Source organism: Tiliqua scincoides, chromosome 1, assembly GCF_035046505.1.
Source record: "Tiliqua scincoides isolate rTilSci1 chromosome 1, rTilSci1.hap2, whole genome shotgun sequence".
Lineage (NCBI taxonomy): Eukaryota > Metazoa > Chordata > Lepidosauria > Squamata > Scincidae > Tiliqua > Tiliqua scincoides.
Window position 1 is genome coordinate 202,827,762 of NC_089821.1, and position 27,303 is coordinate 202,855,064.

Here is a 27,303-nt window from a genome sequence, read left to right on the forward strand (position 1 = left end):
TTTACCATTTTCTGCCTAGTCTCAGTTTACTCAGGAGGGGGCTGATTTGTCTGACTACTACCTGATTTTAAGGGGACTCCCGGAGTTTGGATCTCTCTGCTAACCTGAAAAGGAGGTTTTCCCATTGTGGCTGCCACCTGGCTGCTTTTTCTTGGTATTCAGTGCCGGCAACAAATTCCTACCCCAGTTTAAACACAGTAGCAACTGTTACCCTGCACATGCCCAATCTTGTCTGATCTTGGAAGCTAAGCAGGGTCAGGGCTGGTTAGTACTTGGATGGGAGACCACCTGGGAATACTGGGTGCTGTAGGCTTATACCATCGTCTTTCGAGACTGAAGGTTGCCAACCAGGATTGACCAGCTAGAAGTGGGTGCCACTTGCTGGGTGCTGAGCCTGCCTATCCACTACCAGTTATCCTTTTCAAATCTGACACAACTGATTTACTGATTGCTGCAGTTAAGCTTGCATAAAGAAAAAGCAACAGTAAACCGACACAAGTCAGTCTTAAATAGAGGTGCACTTACGTAGGCAATTGTACACACATATTTGGGAAACTGGGTTAAACAGACTGTGGTCTTCCAGGAAATAACCCATTCACACTTCTGACTGCAGTAGACTGTCCCCTGTGGGAATACAGTCTGGGCTTGCCTTGGCTGAACACTCATTCAGGCATTTCACTCCCAACAGGCGTACCAAAACAATAACCACTACTAGAAGTCAGTCAAAAAGGACTTCATTTAATTAGTTATATGTAAAGACTTTTGCATAGAAAAAAGGTTAACGAAACAATGCATGATTTCTCCCCTCCCACCTAGGAACAGTATTTTTAAAACAAATATTTTTAAAAAGTATACTTTGCATAATGTTTAACATTCTCAATGTTTTATTGCTTTCTCCACACAGCAGAGAAATGAAGTGCATAATAATACATGCTGTGCTTCTTATTTAAACTTCCCCCCTCCCCACCTCCAACAAACTCTCTAGCTCTTGAGTCAATGAATTAAAATACTTAGGTTATTTCATGTTGCCGTAATAAAAATAAAAGCAAACTTTTTTTTTGCAGCACTGCCTGCCTGGGTAGTAAGAAAATAATTTACATCCTCTAACATGTTTGTTTGGCTTGGGAATACAACCCATATGACAACACTGGCAGTGGAAAAAGCCAACAAAAAGATCTTCTTGCCCACATTTACACCCAGGAAGAAAATTATTCCCAACAAAAGACCATGAGTTCAAGAAAAGATATGCAGCATGTCAAGGAGAGTTTTGCTGAATTTGAACCTCCAAAAGGAACCAAGGAAATGAACTGTGAATATGTCCAGTTGCATTCAATTGACATAATACAACTATCCTGGCATTCACCCACATATACTTGAATATACAATCAATTCTTGTTATCAGTTGAGGTTAGGTTTCTGGAAAACCTAGCGGATACCGAATTACTAATCCTATGGGATGAATGGGGTTAGGAGCAGGGGTAGCTAACCTGGTCGGAATGCCAGCGGCAGCAGATAGCTTCAGAATGACCGCCGCGGATGATTCAAAATGGCTGCAGAGAGCTTTAGAAGGGATAGCTGAGAACAGGCAGCAGATGGCGCAGGGTGAGTTACTCTTGTTCCTGCAGATAAGCAAATCCGCAGGAACGGATTGTGTCGATAGCAAGAATTGACTGTAATTTTAAACTATAGTTTTGTTTGCTAAATCAGACATTGAAAAAAATCAGTGGTCTTGTATTGCAAGTCATCAACTGACAAGCCTGTACAAAGGAGCAACACTAGGTCTATAGCAGGCAACAATCTGTTTGGTACTGCATTAAGCTGCAATCCTGCACACAACTAGCTTAGTAAATCTCATTGACCACAAAGGATTGCCACCTTCTTGCATGCCCTTCGTTCCAGACCAATTCCTTTCTGGATCTTGTCACCCGATTTCAAATCTTCCCAGTATCGTTTGCATTCTTGTGCTTTCCTTTCTAAGGCAAATATTGTACATGCACACGGCACAGCACACATTTGGAAGACGTCAGGCACTTGATGTGTTTTGAACTTTGTGTTCAGCTTAAGGAAAGATTTTTTTTAAAGGCATAATCCGTCACTCCCTTGACAAATAAAAATACATGGCAAGAGAATTAATTCTAGGGTCTACACATTTCTCAGGAAATGCTTACAAGGTAATGTGGGAGTAATCACATTGAAGGTCACTGCTGTCCCATATGATGCTAAATGCAAACTAAGAAGAAACACCTCATGTCTGTTGGACAGCTTAAGGCACAGACAGTTTTAGAGCTGGCTTTCGGGAATCCATAAGGCTACTAAGTCTATACTTTACGTGAAGAATTTTCTGTTGTATCTGCAAAATGTCCCAGGAGGGCTTGTGAAAGAAACGTTTAGAATGCTCCAACCTCAGTCCCCCAGGGTCGGTAGGGTTTACTGTTTCCATTATTGCTGGTTTGCTGAGGGCTGGAAGCTGCTGATACAGACAGTGGTGGGCTGATTGCAGTTGCAGCTGCCATTGCCGCCGCCGCCGCTGCAGTAGGCGGAAGCATTGGGAACGCTCCAGTGAAAGACAGAGGGAAGCTCTGGGCAGCTGCTGCAGCTGCAGCATGTACAGTGGCTGAGAGTGAGAGAAGAGAGGTAGAAAGTGGTGGGACGCAGGGAGCAACACTGCCAGCAGAGGGCACTCTAAGCGTGGAGTCGGCATGAGCAAAAGTGGCTGTAAGAAGAGCAGATCCATGGGGAGGCACTTCCGACGCTGATGAGAGTCTGCAAGGGGAGATGTCTGAGGAGTGCAGTCCATTTTGCTGCAGTAAAGCTGTAGGAAGATGGTGGAAAGCTGCTGCCCAGTGGTGAGGATGCAAAGGGTGGTGGTGATGTGCCATGGATGAGGTCATTGCAGCAGCTTCCCTCTGCGAAGCACACGAGCTGAGATGAGAGACTAGTCTAACTCGCAGGGGATCAGATGTGTCAAGACCTTCCACAGAGCTCAAGTATCTTGCAACTTCAGTTAAACATTCTCGAAACCCAATGCTAATGAAATCCATGGCAAGAGCATGAGCATCAAAGTAACCTAGAACACAGAATAAAAGCCACATTTAATCATCAGATGGTTTCTTAACCTACCTTGAAAAATCATAGCTTTCTGTTTTTAGAGTCACAAGGTAAAAAATTTTTTTTATTTCATATTAAACATGTATATCCATATTAAACACGTATAGCCTTTGTAGCCAGACACAATCCAAAGCCATTTACAGAAAAGTAACATTGAAACAAACATTCAGTGAAGGCAACATAACCGAAAATACAAACTGAAAGCTGTCCTAGTAACCTCACCACTACGACCTTCACTCCCTTGCAAACACTGAACAAAAAGCCCAAGCTTCAATTGGTTTCCTGAAGGAGTATAGGGCAGGGGCAAACTAAACTTCAACATTCTACAGGGTTGGTATCACCACTGAACCAACCTCTATTTAATACCAAAATTCCTTAGCAGGATTTTCCATGGCACTGCTGATCAGAAAGTGTGTGCAATACACGTGCACCAAACAAACATTTTGAAGTCTGCCTATGTAATTGTGTCTTTCTTCCTCATACACCAACACATAAAACATGGCCCCTGTATTTGCAGGGGTTCCATTCTCCCCTTGTGGATATGGAATCTGTAAATACGGGGCATACCTATATGTATAGCAGCCCCCATGTCCCCCAAATGCATTATTTCCGTACCTTTGTTTTATGTAGAAGTGCTTGCTGCTAGCCTGTCTGTTACAGCGAGACCAACAGGAAGCAGGCTAGTTGCCTGTGTGTTCAGTTAAGATTTTTAAACAAGAAACACTCCTGCTGCAAGTGCTTCTACATAAAACAAAAGGTACAGAAATGAGTGCATGGTGGGCTTGGGGGCTGCTATACATATAGGCACCCCCAGATTTGCAGTTGCCGTATCCACGGGGATGGGACAGGATGGGACACAGTGAGATGAGTAGGAAGTATGTGGGTTCCTAACCTGACATGGGAACTGGCCCTAGTAAGTAACCTATAGCATTGTAATGTCCTTGAGCAATAAGGAGGAATGGCTCTGTTTTGCAAAAAGAAAAAAGCCCACAACATTTCTGCTAGTTTAAAATGGATTTATGCTAGACTCAGCCCAGGAATATACTGTATAAGCCTTCTGTCATTTGATATGCAAGCCTATTTTGTGACAACTGATGTGTGGAATATCACTTGATACAAGTCATAATTTTATATGGTGCCATGCTAAAAATGCAAAGCAGGGCAGACCTGCTTCGCATTGAGGAAGGCTATGTGGTGAATTGTTGACTTTGTGACTGGATCCTGAACCATTATATCAAAAATGCCAAGTTTCAAACTATTACTAGAGAGCTCTACCTATGTCTGAAACAGATTTTTACATGCACAGTCAAACAATGTAAGTAGTTACATCCAGTTTCACCCATATTTTAAATGAGCAGACATGAGTTTGCTTATTTTTTTAAGAACAAATTTCAGAAGAATAGTCATGTTAGCCTATTGTAGCACAAAGAAAGGTAAGATATACAAAGTAGAAATGTCTATTACCTCCAAGAAAAGTGACAACTAGAAATAAAGTTTGAAAGGAACATTTAAAGGAATGTCACCAGTAAAATGTCACCTTTCAGTAAAAAAAGGTGACCTTGCATTTGTTATTGCAACTTGCATGCTTGGACTTTTAAAGTTTGACAACTTTCATTTCTAAAAAGTCTACGGTGAGTCCAGTTGCTATCCCTCATCATAAAACCTCACCCGACCTCAATTTTTGCTAGTAGCATAACCAGGGATCTATTCAACTTCTGTCACATTAGCAATCAAGGTTACCTGCACAGACTAGGATTGTGTGTGTCAAACTACACAATGCAAGAGGCCTCAAATTCAACTGCATGCTTGCTCCAAAAATCAAAGGAATGTATCCTAAGCTGTGGTTCAACAAAGAAGCCCATATAAGACTTGGCCTTCAGTTGACCAACTGAAGAGCAGACTTGCAGGGGCACCAGCAGCTGCAGTGCAGGGAAATAGTAAGAATCCTCCCTCCACACATGAGAATGAAGTTCTCATTCATGGAACATATCACAAAATACAACTCATGGCTCTCAAAATAGCACAATGTGAACATCAACTAGTACAGGGTTTCTCAAACTGTGTGTCATGGCCAGATGTCCAGTAGGTCCTCGGTTGGGCACTCTCACCTGCCCTTGCTTCTGGTTGGCTCCAAATTGGAGCCCTTTGGACACAATTGGGGGCTGCACCAGGCCTCCATAGCCCTCAGAAGCCTTCCAGAAGCAGCTGGAAAGACACTTCTGGTTTACTTTTGGGTCTGTGAAAGCAACTTCCAGGTGCTTCCAGAGACTTTTGGAGGCCCAGAGCTAGAGCAGGAGATGGGTTGCGGCACCCTCTGCCACTGAACAGGTGGCAGGGAAAAGTTCGAGAACCCCTGAACTAGCATAATGTTGACGATTGTCCTAAAACTGCTGCAATTAGTAAATACCTCTGATAAGTCCACCTTCCAAGCCCAGATATCATTGCTGCAATGACATAAACAGAACTGAAGAGCAGAATGAGTTGTACTCTGATGAAAGAAGCACAGTTTGTGTACTAGGCATTTCCTGCTTCTGTACAAGGACATCACTCCAACCTGCCTTTTCATTTTCAAATGTCATTGTTTTTGCATTCAATGGCTGCAACTCTATGCAACCTTACTTGAGAGTAAGCTCTATTGATTCAATGAGATTTAATTCCAGATTAGTACACACTGGGCTCTACTTCAAGAAATACCGCATCCTATCAATTTCTAGAATGGGAGGTGTTGTACCTCAGGACAAAGAGGGCCAAGCTGCTGTTTCAGTATGACAGTAAGTGGTAAAGTGCAATCAATAAAGCAAATATTTAAGGTTTTGTGTACTCGTAGACCCAGGAGCTGGTTCTTGCAACAAGCAGAACACTTGAATTAAATAGAAGCATTTCTAGACACTATCATTAAAAAAAGTGGCAGCATTGCCCCATGTACCAGATTTGCAAGTCCTTTTCCTTCCAAACACACTACATTAGCAAACATTCTTAGCATCCATTTTGATCTACTTTTGAAGCATCCCTTTCGATAGCCCATCTACTTAGGGCCAACATTTAGAACATCCAAGTGCTTCATCAGTGAAACCCCTAGTCCCCAAACAAATTATAATAAAACCTACTACAGACAGTTCTAAGCAACATTTTGTTTCCCTACAATCTGAAATAAACTGACAAGTACTCATGGGAATCACATCATCATTTTTTGAACAATTACTTTTTAAAGTAATTTCCATTTACAAAACAGCTTACAATTTAAAGTAATAAAAATTAACAGAACAAAACTTAAAGTAACCTATTACAATGTTTTAAATTAACCTTCAGCTCTCAGATAACATCTTTGCCTTCTTTGTCTCTAAAATGCATGGAAAATATGTTTCCAAAAACTTCCTCTAAAACAGGGGTGCCCAAACCCTGGCCCTGAGGCCACTTGCGGCTGTCGAGGCCTCTCAATACGGCCCTCAGGGAGCCCCCAGTCTCCAATGAGCCTCTGGCCCACCAGAGCCTTGCCAGAGCCTGCACTGGCCGGATACAACTGCTCTCAGTGTGAGGGCAACTGATTGACCTTTTGCATGAGCTGTGGGATAAGGGCTCCCTCCACTGCTTGCTGTTTCACATCTGTGATGCAGTAGCAGCAGCAAAGGAAAGTCCAGTCTTGCTTTGTGCAAGGCCTTTTATAGGCCTTGAGCTATTGCAAGACCTTCATTCATTCATATAAGTTGCACCTCTAATATATTCATTTATGTAAATTTATTCAAATTTTAAATGTAAATTAATTCTTTTTTCCTCCGGCCCCCGACAAAGTGTCAGTGAGATGATGTGGCCCTCCTGCCAAAAACTTTGGACACCTCTGCTTTAAAACATTGAGAGTTAGCAACCTTTTGTTTTTAAGTTATTCTTCTCGTTGGAAGCCACATTCTATACTAGCCTTCCAATTCCACACAACACACCCACAGAATGAGCACAGATAGAGGGATAGTTCTTTCCCCCTGGTAGTATCAGGTTTCCTCTTAACTATCCAACACCCAAAAGACTCAAGCTTAGGTGTTGTCTTGGCAAATGAATGGCGCAGCCTAATTCTGCATGGAAAACATTCTTTCTAGAACAAAAGGCAATACATAAACAATAAGGAAAGTTTCCTCTGGATCCACTTCCCGTGGTATAGCAGCTGCATAATAAGTTTTAACTTTGGTTTTGTTCCATGCTGCACAATTGTTGCTGCAGCCCTCCGTGTTTATGTTTGGATGTTTGGGGTATTTGTTTTGTCTCCCTTGTGCCGATTTCAGTGCTCTTTGGAAACCCCAAACAAATCTTTAACTGGGCTGCCTGTGAATGAAGCCTTTACTCTCCCACAGTGTTATGAAAGCAAACACAAGCCCAGGGTCAAGTGCTTCTTTTGTCCCAGTAGTTCTTTCCCACGAGTTCAGCCCTGCCTTTAGCATTTATTTCCAGTCCTTTAATCTAGAACTGCCTAGCCAAACTAGTCAAAAGGAGTTTGCTAAGGTTTCCCCTGCTAATATTAGGAACAGTACAAAAATCAATTCCGTACCTTTCCCGCCTGTCGCCTGGAGCATCTTCAAATGATCCACTGTCATTTGCAGGATTTCTGCTTTTTCTAATTTGGCAGATCCCTTTGAGATAAGAGGCACAAACAATAAAGGCTTAAAAGTATTGCATGCTTTGATTTGATAGACCCTTTTCAGCTCCATCTTATGGTTTCAATTTTCCCCACCATTAGAGCATTCTCAGCTTAATTCTGCTATTGAGCATCTGTATCCCAGACTTTATTTTTAAATACACTTACTATATCACAGCATGTAGCATAACAGAAGTGGTGCACACAGTTATATGTGGCATAGACTGGTACAGAAATATATTTTGTAGATATGCATATGCCTACAACTTTAAATCAAGGTGATGTTTGTGTTCAACAAACCCAGGATACAGAGATCCACATCAAAGCTGCTTTAAATCTCAAAGGACATGATCTAACCAGAAAGTTCTTCTGTGAGAGCCCTATTGTCTCCATGCTCTCTGGCTAAAGAAAAGTGAAAGTAAACCTGACTAAGTTTGTAGACTTTTTTTGAATTATGAATACTCATACAAATATTTGCAAATGAGAAGCTGAGGTTGAGACATGACGACACTGAATGAAAACAGAGCTTCAAAGGCTACACCCATGAGCCCATAGCTAAGAGGAAGTCTGTAGCCAGGTAGTTCTGTCCAGACCCGGTCTCTTTTATTGGGCTACTGCTCCTCTCTTGGCAAGAGGGAGGAAGGAAGTTAAGATTTATCACCGAATGCTAGATATAATTCTGCAGAATGGGTGGTTGTGCCAACAGTAGGACCTATACCACTTTGAAAGGAAGCATATTAAAACAATGGTTCCTAAATAATGGACCAGGGACCTGTCAATGAGACTGGGTTGCTTCTATCTGAAATGCAAGATAAGGTAACTTTCAGGTCAGAGAAAGTAGTCAACTCACAGATGTCAAGTTATGTAACCATGCTAATTACAGAAAAATATAGTTCTGACAATGTATTTCTGACTAGTATTAAAATACTACTGAGGAATTCACTGTCAGAGCAATTTCTCCCAAACTAGTATGGCAACCATTGCTTAAACAAGCAAACTGGATTGGATAATCAATCAAACAGAAACAACAGAGAACAGAAGTTTTGCTTCATGGGACCCTTCATTTGCCTTATTTTCTCATTGGTATCAAGAGATAGTCATGTGTGGGGGGAGCATACTATCTACTGAAATTGTTTTTAAAGTGATCTTTAAATCATTGGGCAGTGTTGTGTGTACAAACATTCAAGCCTTGTACCTTCTAAAGCTGTGTATCTATATTAATGCACATATATATTCGATGTACATCTTATAAATATCTTCAAATACTTAAAAAAAAAATTACAAAACTGCTCTGGTTATAAGACTGGGGAAGTGGTACTGATGGTGTCATGAGTGCTTATAAATGAGCAACTATCATGCGTAAGGCACTTTTTAAGTGGGTGCTCTTTTATTTAGCAGGGGAAGAGTAACTGGCCCTGCTCAACCCAGCAGTGTCTTTTCTAGTGGTTGTCTGCTGGTTCTTTTGCATCTTTTTAGATTGTGAGCCCTTTGGGGACATGGAGCCATTAGTTTGATTTTTTTCTGTAAACCGCTTTGTGAACTTTCCGATGAAAAGTGGTATATAAAAACTGTTAATAATAATAATAATAATAATAATAATTTGGTAGTACTTTCACAGAAGTAACCTGCTTTCTCATTTCGACGTCACAAAAGACCTACAAAACTGTCTTCAAACCATGTTCACACTTCTGAGTGTTTATTTTCTACTGCCACCAAAAGACATAACCATGAACATAAGCAATTAAGACTCAAGTGAAACATGGTAACAGCAAACTAATTTTTTTTAGACCTGGATCTGCCCTGATGATGCAAAAAGCTGGGAAGGGACCATTTTTAAAGCAAAGGGAACTCTGGAAACTGAACTGTCTCTGTGCCTGCTGCTTACTTCCCTCAGTCTTTTTAAATCTAGGTTAAACTTGCTTTCAGTACACGTTATGAGAGCCCAGCTGGGAGAAAAGTTACACTGAGAGAAATTGGGAGGGAGGGAGGGGGTAAGCCCTGCTTAGTGTGTTTAGCATCTCCCCACCCACATAGCCCTTTTGTTCTAGTGCTCTGCTTTGTGCATTATCATCTTGAAAGCAATGATTCTGTAATTTGTGTGCAGTCTGAGCCTCCATCTGAGGCTCAATGTAGTCATCACAGATCTATCACTGTGGAGATAACTTTCATATCATCATCTCGCATCACCTCAAAACACAATGTTTTTCAGTAGCACCTGTTCACCTGTCTAGCTGCGAATCAAGTGTGGGGTCATCAAGCAATAAATATATATATGTATGTGCGAACCAGTCTGGTAACACAGGAACAAAACTGATTAAGGGTCCAATCCCATCCAACTTTCCAGCACCAATGAAGCCCCAAGGTAAGGGAAACAAACCTTCCCTTACCTTGAGGAGGCCTCCATGACTATCCTCCCACCACAGTATGCAGCCCATGCCCCATGGGCCCTAAATGAAATAAATGCACAATGTTCTGATCCTAAACAACTTATATGTAGACGTGTTTGAAAATGGTGTTACCTTTTACTCAGAAGTAAGCCCATTGTGTTCAGTAAGACTTAGGCTGTAATCCTATTTATTCACTGGAAAAAAAACACTTCTATTTATATGGAATTCTATTTATATGTGAACTTCATTTACATCAATAAGATTTACTTTGAAGCAAAGTATTTAAGATTGTGATATATGGTTCCAAGGTACCTTGCTCCATCTGACAGCTTAGGGACAAATCTTACCCAATTTTCCAGCTCCGGTGCAGCCGCAATTTAGCCCCAAGGCAAGGGAACGACTGTTCCCATACCTCAAGGTGGCCTCTGTGACTGCTGCCCCACCACAAGATGCAGTGCATGCCCCATTGGCACACTGGAAAATGGCGTTGGAAAACTGGATAGGATTGGGCCCTATTAGTTGGAAATCTTGACTATGTAAATATTACTTTTATTTATTTATTTAAAATATTTATTTTACTATGAAAACCACTTTGTGAAATATTCTTGTTGAAAAGTGGTATACTGTATACATATTCTTAATACTACTCCTTTTGGATAAAGTTAGCAGTACTGTAATGGCTACTAGTATTTACTTGTATATGTGGGAAATATATACTTGTATATATTGTATATGTGGGAAATATACATATATTCCCACTTGTATATGTGGGAAATATATATGTGGGAAATATATTTCAGAGCGCGATACCATTCGAGACTGAAGGTTGCCAATACCAATGTGGGAAATGTCCAAGAAGTAGAGTGTATGATTTAATGATGATCACTACAAAATACATCCAGAAGAGATTCAACAGCTAATATGCCGAGCTTTAACAGTGGAAATATGGATCCAAATCCCTGCTTGCTATAAACCTTGTCAAGTGATCCCAGATAAGTAATTTTCCTTTGGCCTAACCTACTTCATGGGAGATAAATAAGCAAATAACCATAAAACACTCTGGACACTGAAAAGTACTCTAGACATTATTAATAAGTTCATTCCTTTAAAAACAACCTTCCATGACTGTATGTATTCAACTGGTTTTTCAAAGAAAAATGTTATCACTTAAACTTTAAATATGATTTCTGTTGATATAGTTTGGATACAAAGCTGCAAACCTATCATGATGGTTTGCAGCTTATCTTTGGGCAACGAGAAATACAAAAGACATGAATTTTATCAGGAGTATGTTGAAAACTGACCAATTTGGGCACCTGATCAAGGAGACCTGATCACAGGTCATTAAGAACTGTACTCAAAGGTACCTATGTGACCAAAAATCAAAAGTTAACACAAGCAGTATTTAGGCATTTATAGACTGTTTTGGGGTTATCTTGGATTGCTGGCTAAAATTTATTTATACTGAATTACAACTTGTACACTTCTCTGTGCTAATCTTTTCCATAGAACCAGCACAAGAAGTTTAGGCCGAGGGCTCAGCACTAGCTCAAAGCTGCCGGTTGCTGGGTAATTTCCAAAGGCTTTGGAGGCCTTGTTTTATAATGTTTGTGGTTTTCAAGAAGTAAACAATGCAGAGGGACAAACAACTGTTGTCTCTGATCCCAGTTCCTTTGACTAGCTGAAAATACCTCCATCCTTTCATGCTGCCAAAGTCTGCTAAATGGTGCTGCTTTAAAAGTTGCACAAGGTATAAAGTGGGTAGCGTGAAAGATGTTGTTCCCGCTCTTTGTCAGTGCTTGACATTTACTTCATGATTATCTTATTACCTTGCATCTGCGTTAATGCATCTATTCTGCGTAATACACTATCCTATGTCAACTTTACAACTATAACAAACGCCATCTATTCTTCCCTCTCTATGAAGAAGTGGAAAGAACGTGGAGCATTACGTATAGCCTAGAACACAATAAGGTCACAGTTTTGTGTTATGTATTCAATGAACTCCTCCAGAGTAAGTGGAGTGAAATGGTTAACATATGGTTCTTATTTTAAAATGTATGTATTTTCTTAAACATTTTCAAATAATCACATTGACATACATTTCTGACGGGTTTTCCTGTGTTATGACATTCTTGATTTCCTTCTGCATAAGCAGAACATCTACTCCAGCCACTGAGGTATCCTAAATTTAGTCAGGCATGACTTAGTTCCATTGATTGAAATGGGAACTAGTCATGACTAACAGGACAATATTGGATTTGATGGGCCTTATCCCAGGGAAGTGTATACAGGATTGCAGCCTAACTAAACTTAGGATACAACCCACTATCTTTAAACTTAGTCTAAAACAGCAGATCAGTTCTACTGAGTTCAATGATGCAAAATATGGTTGTAATTTTCAACTTTTAAATTAAATCATTTCTGCCCAACATCGCATATATGCAACAGGGATCAAATGTGTATACCTGTGGACTGGGCAGAACTGGATTAATTTCTCAGTTTGGGACATATTGCACCTTTGGGACTAACAGTGCAATCTCAAGCCAATCTCACCGAATTCAGTGGTACTTACATCTTAATAAGTGTGCTTGGGACTGTAGCCCATGAAAGAGATTTTTCTCTGAAGGATATAGTAACCTCTTCCTCTTTCCTTAGGCACTATACATGATTATAATTTGATATGGGTCAGTCAACAAAAGACATCCTAACGCATTTGCTGTGGTATAAAGGAGTTGATAGATGAATTTTCCTTTCTTAGAATTTACCTATTTGGATCACAGTACTTGGGACTGTATAAGGAACTTTCTTCCTGCTCATGAATCAGTGTAGGTGGTTAGTTTCAATTTTCTCCTCCGCTTATGGCACAGCTCACAAGCCTGAACTCACCTAGGTAGATTCCTCAGGTACTCTAGTATGGCAGTGTGCTTAGCCTTTCTTGCCCTTAGCATTTGGCACACTCTAATCTGAACAATAAAGGGCAAATTATTTTAGGGAGTGGCTGGCACAGAGGACCCTGCTTCAGGGTTGAAGGCTAAAGTAGATGATTTTCAAGTCTCTTTCATCCCCTACAGTTTGAATCTTTACACTGAAGCTTTTGAATTTTCACCCTGTGCTCAGTAATATCATTGACGAAAACCACATGTGCGCTTGCCAGGATCACAAAATAATGTTTAATATGGGATTCTACAGAGTACACATGTCGGCATAATATTTCCTGCTCTCCCTATGATTTCTTTTCAAAGAAACACACACACATTTTGACTGAATATATCCATCATGGAACATCTACAGTGTCAATTTTTCTAGCGGACTCTTACAGGGCCCCACTCAAGTGATTGGCTTGGGAAAACGTTCATTTAAAAACACGACTTTGCACATGGATCACTTCAAAGAGCCACAGCATGAGCAACAACTGCTGTATTAAAACTATTTCTTTCTGGGCATTTCAAAAAATATTACAGGTTGTTTTAATGGCTCACTTATTAAGAAACTGAACTAAATTAGTCTATTCCTAGCATGGAAGATTAAAGATAAAGAAATAATAAATCAAAAGAAACAAAGAACAGAATGTCATTAAGAGATTTATTCAGAAGGGTATTTGACATACTTTTTAAACTATAAGGAATAAAGGGTTTTCGGTTTTTTTTGTTTTAAACAAAACCACTACTGGAATTCATAGAAAGAACAGAGACTACATGAACAGTATTGCCCTTAAGGGAACAGCAAACCAGAGAATGGAAATGTTTCTTTTAGCTCTGTGGAGGATTTTGCTTTTAATAGTTTTGCCACAACAAAGCATTTTATTGAAGTGCCTGCTCTGTCCCAGATCAGGACACATCAAGTCTTATTTTAATGAGACTTATGAAAGACCCAACATGAAGAGATGAGATACAGAATATATTCATGTATGCTTACTTGTTTTTCAAAAGCAGTTGGCACAAGCCGTCTCAGTTCGGATAAGCTGTTATTTATACGATCACGGCGCCTTTTCTCTATAATCTATTCCCCAAACAAAACAAAATGTATATAAAACAGCTGCAAAGGTATAAAATGGCAAAAAAAAATCATACAAAATATGCAACTGTTGCATTAAAACACATGAGGAAAACCTTACCCCTCTTCTTTTTTTCCTGGCCATGATCTGAGATGTTGTTGTGGGAGAATTTGATCGTATCACAGAACTGGCACTATGCCTGAGGAACAGTTCAAAAAGCATGTCAGGTGCTGCATCTCATGGCATCGTTTCTTAGAGATAACTAATCCCCACCTCCATACAAAGCCTTTAAATACCTTAATATCTGAAAGTAGTAAAAGCAAAGTCTTCACCATTTTTCTTCAAACCCCCCCCCCCTTAGATTTCCTGGCTGAACAATTTCTTGGAACAGGTTTTCCCAAACATGCCCTGCAGTCTGAGTTCAACTTGACAGGACAGCTTCAATGTTGGCAAACTGAATATAACGCATTCAACATAAAAAGTAGAATTGTCAGCATGCAATCTCATACTCTGACACTAAGGCCGCAATCCTAACCAACTTTCCAGCACTGACGTAAGGACAATGCAACTCGGAGGCAAGGGAACAAACACTGCCCTTCCTTGAGGAGGCCTCCGTGACTGCCCCCCAACTGTAGGATGCAGCACATACCCCACTGGCACAGCTATGCCAGTGCTGGAAAGTTGGTTAGGATTGTGCCCTAAGTTTGATTCCAAGTACACTCAAAATGGCTTGCTTACAATTCTTTTCTTGCTCAGATATAGATACTAGAATACAAGATGCACACACTTTCTTTAAGGTAAATGGCACACGTGTGGCACAAATGGTTTCTTCAAGCAAAATATGTGGCGGCAGTGATCTGGAACGGACTAGGCTCACTTCCATGTATTCTGCTGAGAGAAGCAGCACTTTAAGTACCATTCACAAAATACACAAAACAAACATACTTTGAACTCAGGTATGTGTAGAAAAAGCATTACAAAATTGCCATAATTTGAAAGAATATATGTTCCACTTAGATCAGTGAGACTTTCTTCCACTACACATACTCAGGATCCAGGTGTGATGTATTTTATCCTGACATATTCGGTTAAAAAACCTGTTTTTTAAAGGAGCTTTAGTGTCTGTCATTTAACAAAATTATCAGGTTGCAGATATCAAATACATTTTCAGTACAATCTCCATTCATTTCACTATAGCAACCTCAGCTTAATATTTGCTGTCCCACTCAGTCGACAATAGCTTGAGCCACTAGTGTTCTAAATCAAAGACTGTCTCTTAATTATCCTAGCTTGTGTAAGACATGCTGCTTTTATGCCAGGTTACATATTTTAAGATGTTGGGCATGATCCAGCCAAAGTTAACCATTTGCATTCTCCACTGATTACAACAGGAGGAAGTTAAGCACAAGTTTGACTTCTTGTTGGCTGGACTCTGCCCTTTAGTTTTAAAATGATCATGGCCATTCTTTTTGGTGTATTGGTTCTGGAGTTGGACTATCCAGGTTCACATGCCTGCTCAGCCATGAAGCTTCCTGGGTGGGCCAGTGGCTAACTCTCAGCCTCACCTACCTCACTGAGTGTTGTGAGAACAAAAAGGAAGGAATGAACTATGTATGCCACCCTGAGCTCCTTAGCAGAAGGATGGTATAAAAATGTTTTTAAAAATGTATTTATATAAGAAATATATTAACTGGATAAAAACATAGAATGCTTTTATATTAACTTCTCATACTTGTATAATCTTTTCAGACATTACAGGTCATACAACCTACTTTCCCCTCCTTTAAGTGGCTCCTTGCCATTTAATGCAGCTACATTGGGAGCTTTATACTGTGACTTAAAACATGAATAAAACATTTTCCTTAGGCCAAAGATTTCCACTCTACTTAGGCCAAAGATTTCCACTCTACTTGATTCTGAAGCGAGACCCACCCAAAAGACCACTCTACTAAGGGTGGAACAGCACTTTAATTGCATTTAAGGGATAGAGAAGGGCTCTCCAGACTTCAGCCTATAGGCCAGATCCACTGCACTGCTGAATCTGTCCCCAGCATGAATGGCAATTACCATTCGTGGGGGGAGCCTCTCACTTGTGCCTCAGAGTGCCCCCAATCTCCATGCTAACTTTGTGCTTCTGGGGTCTGTCTCCCCAGCTCGCTTTGTGCCCAGATTTCCGGGCACGCGCGGCTGGCCGGCACAAAGGTCGGGGCAATCTGTGGTGCTGGTCAGGCTCCTGGGTGGAATGGTAAGGACTGTCTGAGCCAGAGTCCAGCTTATTGGCACGCAGCGTTCTCTACTTGGGAGACCACAGGGATAGAGCATGCATGTGATTTTTAGAAAATTTAGATTTAATTGTCCAGTTAATCTGCACTACCCCAACTTGATTGAAATAAGAACTGAATTACTACCTTGTACAACAAATACAAGTCAGCCTAGCTGTCAGTAAGGGATAATAAAACTATGCATACACACTGAAGCAAGGTATTAATATAGGCTCATTTAAAATGGATTATACAAGGCAATTGGATTAATTGCATCATGAAAGTAACACTTCATTGTACTCCCAGATATGCTCTGTTTCAGTAAACTCAAAAATACTAATCAAAGGGGATAATTCATCTACAAGTTTTCTTGTTTCTAACAGTTTTTCACATTTAACAGTAAGAGCAATCAAAAACTGCTGTTGAGTGCAAGTGAAATTCAATCAAATCTATTCAGTCTTACTTCTGAGTAGACACACACTGGCTTCTGCAATAAATGTCACCAAGTACAATGTTACTTACTCTCATGTAAGCATGTGTAGAACCGAAGTATTAACTGCAACCATTTCAAGGTGAAGGATTTACTAATTCCTAAGTAATATACATGGAGGTTCCTCCTTTGATGGCTTGAGGACCACACCGGGAAACAGATTTGTTACATCCCTTCTCAGACAACCTCTGGAAAAAGGTCTGGTCTCTCAGAAGGAGAGCTGTAGGCTGCAATCCTTAAACATACTTACTACGCAGCAAGTCCCAGTCAGCTCACTTACTAAGTAAACCTCCTGTCTATTAAAATTGTTTTCAAAGTCATGTGAATCCTTCACAATCACACACATAGTCATATATTGCGGTTTTGATAACACTCGAATTCGGCAGAAAAACAAATTAAAAATTATTCAGTTGGTTCACAGCCCTCTGAAAACATGTCTTGCTTTGCTGGCTACCATTCTCCAGCCACTCATACTACAAACATCTCAAGAGTTGAGGATTGTTAGACAAGCTGTAAAACAGTGATTGGTACAAGATGTGCTGAAGTGCATCTTGCCCCACTTCTCCCCAAAACTCTCCACCTATTATTTTAAAATAAAATACAATCATTCCTTCTTCCAGAGTATTCACCTGGACACTTCCACCACATCTTTCTTAGCAGATGAATTCCTGTCATCTGAAAACAAGCTAGAAAGATGATTTCCAATGATTTCTCTTCCTTGATCTACAAAAGATTCTAGGAACAGGTAGCCGAATGTGAACCTGCCCTCTCACCCAAATGCACCAGGCAAGGTAGCTTGACATCACCTATATGGATGTTACTTTACTCTAAGTATTTCAAGACAACACAGTTCCACATTCGCATAGAACCTACTATTTCTCCTATGGATGTTGCTACTGCCCAACACCTGTTCAGTGCCAACACCATGCAGATGTGACACACTCACTCTGCCGTCTTCCCACTCACTTTCTTTAGTTCAACTGCCAGCCTGCAGAAGAGTTCTGGCAAAGGCAAAAACTTGCTATCTACTAAATGTCTTTATAGTTCATCTTAGCACAAGGTTTTGTGTTACTGTTGCTAGATGGATATTTTTCTTTGCCTTACAGAAAGTAGTATCTCTAAACACTTGGAAAAAAATCCAATCAAAACATACTTCCAAGAGAAATTTTATGACTGGAGATGCCAGCAAGAGAGGACAGAGATAAAAAGCAAAGATAGAGTTAGAAAAGCTAGGAAGAGGAATAGAAGTTTGTCTTAACTCAGGGTGACCAGATGTCATAACCACAGAAGATGACAAGGCACCCAAAATGTAGGACATCCAAGAAAAATGTAGGACATGGCAAAATGAAAGCTCAAAAACATTTGTTTCCTGATTTCATGTGGTTAATTTAAATCCTATATTACTTATTATTAAAGTTAAAACTATAACATTTATTAATTACAAGAAGGCTATGCACTGCCTGCAGGGGCCACTCACAGAAAAAAGAACATTTAAATTCTTTTCCAGGACAGGAGGCTAAAAAAAAGGACGCGTCCTGGAAAAGAGGACGTGTGGTCACCCTTTCTTAACTAGACTGTTAAGAAAACCAAGAGCCCAATCCTATGCATGTCTACTCAGAAGTCCCATTATAGTCAATGGGACTAGTACTCCCAGGAAAGTATGGATAGGATTGCAGCCTAACAGCCCAATCCTATGTATGTCTACTCAGAAGTAAGGCCTATTAGAGTCAGTGGGGCTTTCTCCCAGGAAAGTGTGGATAGCATTGCAGCCTAAGTTTACAATGCAACCAGAACCTATTTATTTAGTGGCTGCCAAACCCTATGCATGTCCACTCAGAAGTTAATGGAGCTTACTCCTAGGTAAGTATGGCTAGGAGTGCAGCCTAAGTTTGAGCACTTTCACTCAAGACAAAAACCCAAGACAGCTGACAAGGAATAAAGGTTGCAATCCTAAACACACTTCCCTGGGCCTGGGAGAAAGCTCCAGAGCCAAATGGGATTTATTTCTGAGCGGGCATGCATAGGATCGTGTCAACTAACAAATTCCCCAGGCTCAGAATATCTTTCCCAGTTTCAACACATTGTAACTTTGGTGTCAGAACATTACTGCAGGGGGCCCAGTGCAATACACTGTACGAATGCAGCACGCGCCACTTCGAAACAATGAATCCACCCCCCCCCCCCGCGAATTCCCCGGGTGCTGCTCAGAGATGCTCGCAGGAGGACAGCCCCTCCTTACCCCGAGTAATTATTCTCACTGCCTACGTCGATGGTCTCGTCCATATCGCTGTCTGAGGTAGTTTCCTCGCAAGGGCGCTTCATGGTGGTCCAGGAGACAGTCCAGCTTCCAGAGCAGCAGCACAAGAGGGAGGAAGGTTTCGCACTGCGCCCGCCTCACCCAGCCAGCCAGCCAGCCGGCGCCAGCAAAGCGAATCGAACTCTGCAACTCTTTCCCACGCTGCAGCTCAGCCTCAAGCGCGCGGCTCCGCCCCCTGTGCCGGGCCAGACGCCGGATTGGAGAGGCGGAGGCGTGAGTGGCAGGCTCGCGCCCGCCGCCTCCTCCTCATTGGCTGCGGCGCGCAGGCTGTCCCAGCGCCGAACACTCCCGGGTGTCTTCTTGGAAGCGTGGGAAAGCCCCGAGCACCTCCAGCAGCACACAAGGGAGACGGGAGGAAAGAAGGGGGAGGGCTGGCGCTGGTTGGGAGGCACCTTCAGGTCTGCGGGCTTTGGACGGCTGCAGAGCCTGCCTGGGGAGGAGGAACTGATCCCATCGGTTGCTTCCTAAGCCGGCCTCATGGATCTAGTAAGGGAAAGATAAGAGGGGCGCGCTGCACAGCCGGCGAAGCGAACCAGCAGCAGGAATGGGGCAGGCTTGGGGTTGGTGACACCTGGCCCATCTGGCTCAGCGCTGAACGGTGACACCCCACAAAAGGCTGCAGTCCTAGCCACACTTGTCTGGGAGTAAGCCCCATTGACCACAGTGGGATTTACTTCTGAGTAGGCATGCATAGGCTTGGGCTCCAAGGCTGCAGTCCTATCCACATTTACCTGGGAGTAAGTTCCTTTGACTACAATGGGATTTACTTCTGACTAGATATGCATAGGCTTGGGCTCCAAAAGTCCCCATCTTTTGTGCGTGCGTGTGACTGTCTCTTGGCACACTGGAGGCGAACACAGGGGGCTTTGGGTCAAAACGTGTAGTTAAGCTATTTCTGCCCAACGCTGCATATACGCAACAGGGATCAAATGTGTACACCTGTGGGCTGGGCAAAAATGGGTTTAAGAAAACAATGAACCCCCTTTCCTTACGCTCTTGCTGTCTACGAGCATCACCCCGCAAAAGATGTAGTGGCAATGATGAAGCCAGGCAGGAGGCTTCTCTTTTGCTCCTTCATGGGCTAGACTGGAAGCGAGGAAAGGACACGTTCCGAGCATTGGGGACGCCTGCTTGCGGCATTGCTGAAAGAGTCTCTTCTAGATCAAAAGTGCCTAAGCAGATTGATTTCATCACCATCAGCCATTTCTGTGTGGCTCCATTTTCACTTGCAGTGGGATCCCAGTAATAGGATTATGGTGATAAGCTCTTGCCCAGTTTCAGAGTTAGTTCTGCTTCAAAGCTGTGCTTGGTGGGACAGCCCACCCGGTTATGCTGCAATTCATGTTCACTGGGACAAGTGCCACTGGGACTTACTTCTGCGTAAACGTGTAGTAGTCTCCAGGGCTTGCTTTCCTGTTGGAAAGACACAGCAGTCTTTCCTAGGCTCTCTTTCAACGCACACTTGGTTTTGTGTGCGTTGACCATAGACAAACCATAGACAACCCAGATGGTTGACTTTCAAAATCTAGAACCTGAGGCCCTGCCCTTGCATGTCTGCCGCTTTAACCCACTAAACAAAAGAACTCCAGTGGAGCCCAGTCTACTCAGAAGTCAGTCCCATTAAAGTCAATGGGGCTTACTCCCAGGAAAGTGTGGCTAGGACTGCAACCTGACAGCCCAACCCTATCCACACTTTCCTGGGAGTAAGCCCCATTGACTCTAATGGGACTTGCTTCTGAGTAGACATGCATAGGATCGGGCTTTCAATCTGTGAATGCTATACACACCTTTCCTTCCTATTGAGCTGGGAATGGGGCTGAAGGGAGGACAGTGGAGGTGGCCTCCCCTTCTCCACCCAGCCAATCAAGCCCGGCTGGATGGAACTGACCGACAGAAACCAGCAGACGCCCGTCCACGTGGCTAATCACCTTCAGGCAAGCAGAACGAGAGGGGGAGGCAGAAAGAGGAAGGGCGGGAAGCGCTGCCTGCCGCTGTGCCTATTGCTGCTACTATTACAGCTGCCGCTCCTGTAAATCCGGATAGATGGTGATGATAAAGAATGTAAGACTGTGGGAGCGTGCAGAGGGAGCATTCATTAGCATGCACGCTAATGAAGTGAAGAAAGAAGTAGGCGGGAGTAAGGGCCCAATCCGATCCCGTTTTCCAGGACTGCTGCAGCCACTGCAGAGGGTCGTGCACTGCATCCTTGGTGGAGAGGCAGTCCCAAAGGCTTCCTCAAGGTACGGGAGCACTTGGGACTGCATCGTGGCTACACCGGTGCTGGAAAGTTGGGTCGGGTCGGGCCCTAAGTCAGATCATAAAGGGGGGGATTAATAAAAGGATCGGGAAAGAAAAGGAAGGTGAGGGTGGAGGAGACCTGGGAGGGAAGCCCAGAGGGCTGGGAGATGAGAAGCCAGGCAGGCACCCTTCAGCGTGCAGGGCGAGAGGAGAGGAGGGTGCTGCTGGCGAGGGCAGCCTCGGGTCGCCCGCTGGAGCTGCTGCTGGCGGCGGCGGGGCGGCCTCCCGTGTGAACAGAAACCTGACCCGTTCCAGCCCGGACGGCTTTTGAAATGCAACCTGCTGCAGCGCACCAGCTCCCTGCCTGCCTGTCATCCGTCCCCAGGCAGCAGGGGGATGCGCGCGCGGCTCTTTCCTCCCCGTCTGATCTCCCCGCTCGCCCAGCGCCCCCAGGACGGGCGCCTCTCCCTTTCGCTCTCAGAGGCCTAGCCTGGGCATGCCGACTCAGAAGCAAGCCCCATCATACTCAATGGGGCTTACTCCCCAGTAAGTGTGGCTAGGATTGCAGCCTCAGGGCACAACCCTAAGCTTGCCCACTCAGAAGTATGTTCCATTGTCTTCAGTGGAGCTTACTCTCAGGAAAGGGTGCATAGGATTTCAGCATCAGTCTCCCCCGGGGATCTTGGACGCTATAGGAGGGACCCTGTGCTGCCAAACTGCCGGAGGCGATAAGAAACACAGAGATAGCTGGGAGTGGGAAGGAGTGGTGGTGTCTGGGGGGGGGGCGGCAGAGCGGCGGCGGCAGCAGTAGTCGTCGTCTCTGGCCTTTGGCTACAGTCCCAATGGAAATGTGGGCCACTAGTAGAGCTGGGGAGTCATTTCCGACTCCTAAATGCAGTGAGAGCCCAATCCTAGGCATGTCTACTCAGAAACTACGTAGTTCCATTATAATCAAGGGACAGGATTGCAGCCCCAGAGCCCAAGCCTAGTCCTCTCTACTCAGAAGTAAGTCAGTGGGACTTACTCCCAGGAAAGTGTGGCTAGGATTGCAGCCTGACAGCCCAATCCTATGCACGTCTACTCAGAAATTAGTCCCGTAATAGTCAAGGGGGCTTACTCCCGGGAAAGTGTGGATAAGATCGCAGCCTGGCTCCGCTCTTTGTGCCGTTCGCCCTGTGATTCGCGCTTATGGTGGGGTCAAGCGGAGGCTTTGTCTTTTGCTGTCGCCCCCCCTTTATATTTCCCAGATACCGAAAGTGAGCTGCCCTGAGCATGCCTTTGAGAAATGCGCCGGTTCACTCCTCCTCTCGCCGTCTTGATGAGGCTGAAATGCATTGCACGGCACCCGTTTTGCTCCAGTACAAGCCGCTTTTCTGATTCCAAAGAACCGCGGGAGCTGTGACTGGAGCAGCGCGTAAATTCTGCTCTACGACTAGGTTTTGCAGCGCCAGAGCCTCGGATGTTCGAGACCAAACCCTTGCCTGGGCAAGCCCTGCATAGGATTCTGCATCGAATTCTATCCACCCTTTCCTGGGAGCAAGCCCCACTGACTATAATGGGGCTGGCTTCTGAGTGGACGTGCTTAGGAGTGGACTGGAAAAGGCTTTTGCGAACCATCCGTTGTGGACAGAATGGAAGGGACGTTCCTAGTGGGTGTAAGCGAAGGTGAGGGGCGAATTGCTCCCCGCTCAGCAGACAGACTGCCACCAGCGCTCCGCCGCACTGGAGACCCTTGAAGAGCGCGCGCGCCTGTGCGGTTTCTTGGAGCCATGTGCGGGATGTGATCTCCCGTGCGCCGGGGGAAGCCCTGCAGAGGAGGAGAGAAGGGAGAGGCCGGTCCGTCTGGAGGCGCTTCTTTAGGATGAGTGCAAACGTGGGCGGCCCCAGTGGGCGACCACATACTCCCAAGTGAAAAGGCGGGAAGACCCCGTCTGTGCCCAAGCTCTGAAAGTGGCACGTCTGAATGCGTGAGGGATGGGCTCAGGAATAGAGGTCCCAGGAGTAGGTTCATGATCATATAAGAATCACACGGTGCCTGGCTTGGCGTTGAGAACCGGGAAACAGTGCAAGCCTCCGCGCGCCTACTCAGAAGTAAGGCTCGCTCTGCTCAGCGGGGCTGACTCCCAGGAAAGCGTGTGTGCATATAGGATTGCAGCCAGAAGGCGCCTTAGAGCGCAATCCTGTACTTGTCTACTCAGAAGTCACTCCCATTGTAGTCAATGGAGCTTACTCTCAGGAAAGTGTGGAGAGGATTGCACCCTGATGTACAGGAGAAATTCACTGAGGCTGCAATCCTCTCCACACTTACCTGGGAATAAGCCCTAGTGACTATAATGACTTACTACCAGGTAGACTTACTCCCAGGAGAGGATTGCCACCTTAGAGGCTTGGGCTCTAAGGTGGCAATCCTCTCCACACTTGCCTAGGAGTAAGCCCGATTGACTATGATGGGACTTCTGAGTAGACGTGCAGAGGCTTAGGCTCTGTGGAAGGCGAAATGTCTGAGTAGATGGAGAAAATTGGAGACAAATGTAGGGGGGGCTGTGAATGAATAAGTCCGTGTAAGTTGTCAAAGCTGGAAAACTTGCTTGGGACATGAGGCAACGGTGGAGGGGTACAAGCTGCGTGTGTGAGGGGGAGAGCGTGCAATACATGAAAGAGGAGAACCTCTGCAACGTGCGCGTGTGCGCTAAGAAAGCCGCACCAGCTCCTTCCCCCCCCCCCCAACGCCCCGGGCTGCGTAATTATACACAGTGACATGTTGCATGTTGCTCTTTCATGTGGCTGCTGTTACTGCGCAAAGGCACTGCGGGATTTCATGCCTCGTTGCTCCGACAGGGACATCCTTTTCACGCGGGTGTTTGCAGAGCTCCTCCGCGCTGCGCCCGCTGCTCAGACACAACAAAAGCAGCGGCTCTCCAGCAAAAACAAGCGGCGGTTCTCAGGGTTGGGAGGAACATCCCCCGCCACAGTGGGCCGATTTAAGGAGCTGCTAGACACTCACTCACTCCGCAGCACCGACACAAGGGAAAACAGGGAGGAAAGGAGCATGTGCCAAGAGTTTGCACTCAGAAAACAGTTCACAGTCCTGGAACAAGTCCTTTGAAAGGTCGATAAGATAGATCATCATTTTTTTTTAGTTACTTATCTACTTATTTTTTAAGTTACTCTAGTTACCTTTTTACTTACCTTTTTTTAGTTTCACTTTTTGTTTATGAATTTTTCAAAAAAAAAGTTGACGATTCAGGACCCAGTCCTATCCAATTTTCCTGCACCGATGCAGCTGCAATGCAGCACTGAAGTAAGGGAACAAATGTTCCCATACCTTAAGGAAGCCTCTGTGATTGCCTCCCCACTACAGGATGCAGCATACACCCCATTGGCAGCACCAGCACTGGAAAATTGGATACGATTGGGCCCTCAGTCATTAGATGATTCCAGTCATTAGATGACTATCATTCATTACAATCCATTTTATCACCATTATTATTAATACTTATACACCACTTTCTAACAAAAAAAATCACAGATTTGTTTACACAGCAGAATAAATTAATAAATGGTTTTATGTTCCCAAAGGGCTCACATTCTAAAAAAGATGCAAAAAAAAAAAGAAGAAGAAGACGACGACGACACCATTGCTGGAGTGAAAAGGGACACTTGCTCTCGCCCTGCTCAAAATAGGACATCATTTTAAAAGGTGCATTTTTGCTAGGTTAATGGGGTTGTTATTAATGTTTCTCTTCTTGCGGCTTCTAAATTGACCCATTAATTAAGTATTTCTCCAAATTAATATTATTTCATTTGCGGAATTCTAATTTGAAATCTTCAAGATCACTAACAAATCTTTCTTTTAAACTTTTCTTTTTAAAGTGGTTTGATTAATCATTCAGGGCCTAATCCTATCCAGCTTTCCAGCACCGGTGCAGCTGCAACACAGCCCAAGATAAGGGAACAAATGTTCCCATACCTTGAGGAGGCCTCCATGACTGCCTCCCCAACACAGGAAGCAGTGCAAACTCCATAGGCACAGCAGCACTGGAACTGGAAAACTGGGTAGGATTGGGCCCTCAGTTATTTAGAAGTAAAGCAATTCATTTCAATGGGCATTGCTTCCAATCGTGTATGCATAGGATTAGGGCAAAGGTTCCAATTCCAATTTTGCCATAAATTTATTGTGATCAATAGTTATGCCACTGTAGTTAGTTTCCACCCACAATCTGAAGGGGTATGGCTCAGATAGATGGTTACCACCTCAGTGAGAAGAGGTCTTATAATCTTAGGCTCCCAACCTATCCAACTTTAAATCGCAGCTGCAGCTGCATTGCAGCCCCAACATAAGGGAACAATTTACTGCCCCTCTGCCACAGGAGGAAGTGTGCACCCTGCTGGCACCACTGCATCAGCACTGGAATGTTGGATAGGATTGGGCCCTCAGTCTCTAATAAGTGTGTTTAGGATTGCAGGCTTAGTCCAGGTAAAATTGGTTAATACATAATAAAAGTAGTAAATAATGAAAATAATAAAATCTATTATTTGGGAATAATATTAACTCATACATATAATATATATGTCATATTCAGCTTTTTGTTAAAATAACAACTGCCTGTAAATCACAAAGTTCTGTTTTGGCCAAATGGAAAAACTAAATGAATTACCTTTTTTTTTTACTATAAAGTTGTAATAACTATAACAAGAAAAAAATAAAATTGTTTTCAAGATAAAAATTCCAGTAAACATTGTTTAAAATGATATTGTGAAAATATGTATTAAAATAATATTGTTTAAAATGTTACTAGGGAAAACACAAAACTCCTTGTTCCTTTGATGCTGCAAGGTGGCAGTCAAAAAAGAACTGGGATTTCCTTTACAAAGCAGGGACTAGAATGCAATACGAAGCTCTGGAAGCTTCAGAGGTCTGTTCTGCAGAGGCACAGAGCTCCACCATGTGTGACTGCACGAAGAAGAATGACGAAAATTGCTTTCTGCAAACAAAATCCCCAAAGCCGGTATTTGAAAACTTCCATAATCTTGTCTATGTGGTTGCAAGAACCAAATCAGACAGGTCAGAATGACATACACTCCAAGGCTCAGAAACAAAAATAAGCCTACACGCACACATTTGTGTAACTTATTTCACAATTTCAGCATGAACTGTGTGCCTTTGGAACGTTTTATCCTTCATTTCAGTATAGTGAAGGCAATCTCAAACTTGGACTGAGCCAATGTAGCACCTCAAGCTGAGTGCAAATTTATCCCCCTGCAGTGTTCCCATCCTCTTCCTACTCAGTCTTGGTAAGCAAGAAGAGGAACATAAGAACAGCCCCGCTGGATTAGGCCATAGGCCCATCTAGTCCAGATTCCTGTATCTTGCAGTGGCCTATCAAATGCCTCAGGGAGCACACAAGGCAACAAGAGACCTGCATCCTGATGCCATTCCTTGCATCTGGCATTCTGAGGTGACCCACTACTAAAAGTGTATGTGTAGGTTGCACATACACATCATGTCTTGTAACCTGTGGTGCACTTTTCCTCCAGAAATTTGTCCAACCTCCTTTTAAAGGCATTTAGGCCAGGTGCCTTCACCACGTCCTATGGCAAGGAGTTCCACAGACTGACTACACACTGAGTAAAGAAATATTTTCTTTTGTCTATTCTAACTCTTCCAGCTCTCAGTTTTAGCAGATGTCCCCTGGTTCTGAAGTTATATGAGAGGGAAAAGAGCATCTCTTTATCCACTCTATTCATTACCTGCATAATTTTGTATGTCTCAATCATGTCACCCCTCAGACGCTTTCCTTACTTTGAGGAGGCCTCCGTGAGTGCCCCCCAACAGCAGGATGCAGCACATGTCCCATTGACACAGCTATGCCAGTGCTGGAAA

General features: G+C 43.5%; 1 protein-coding gene across 1 annotated transcript; it reads right to left on the reverse strand.

Annotated features, from left to right (window-relative positions):
* Positions 1-718: 718 nt before the first annotated feature.
* Positions 719-19,279, reverse strand: HEY2 (hes related family bHLH transcription factor with YRPW motif 2). Its single transcript, XM_066614185.1, has 5 exons — positions 19,104-19,279; positions 14,234-14,312; positions 14,035-14,118; positions 7,643-7,724; positions 719-3,067 (listed from the first exon to the last, which is right to left on the reverse strand). The coding sequence occupies exons 1-5, from the start codon at positions 19,184-19,186 to the stop codon at positions 2,388-2,390; spliced, it is 1,008 nt and encodes a 335-aa protein (XP_066470282.1). The 5' UTR covers positions 19,187-19,279; the 3' UTR covers positions 719-2,387.
* Between the last annotated feature and the right edge of the window lie 8,024 nt (positions 19,280-27,303).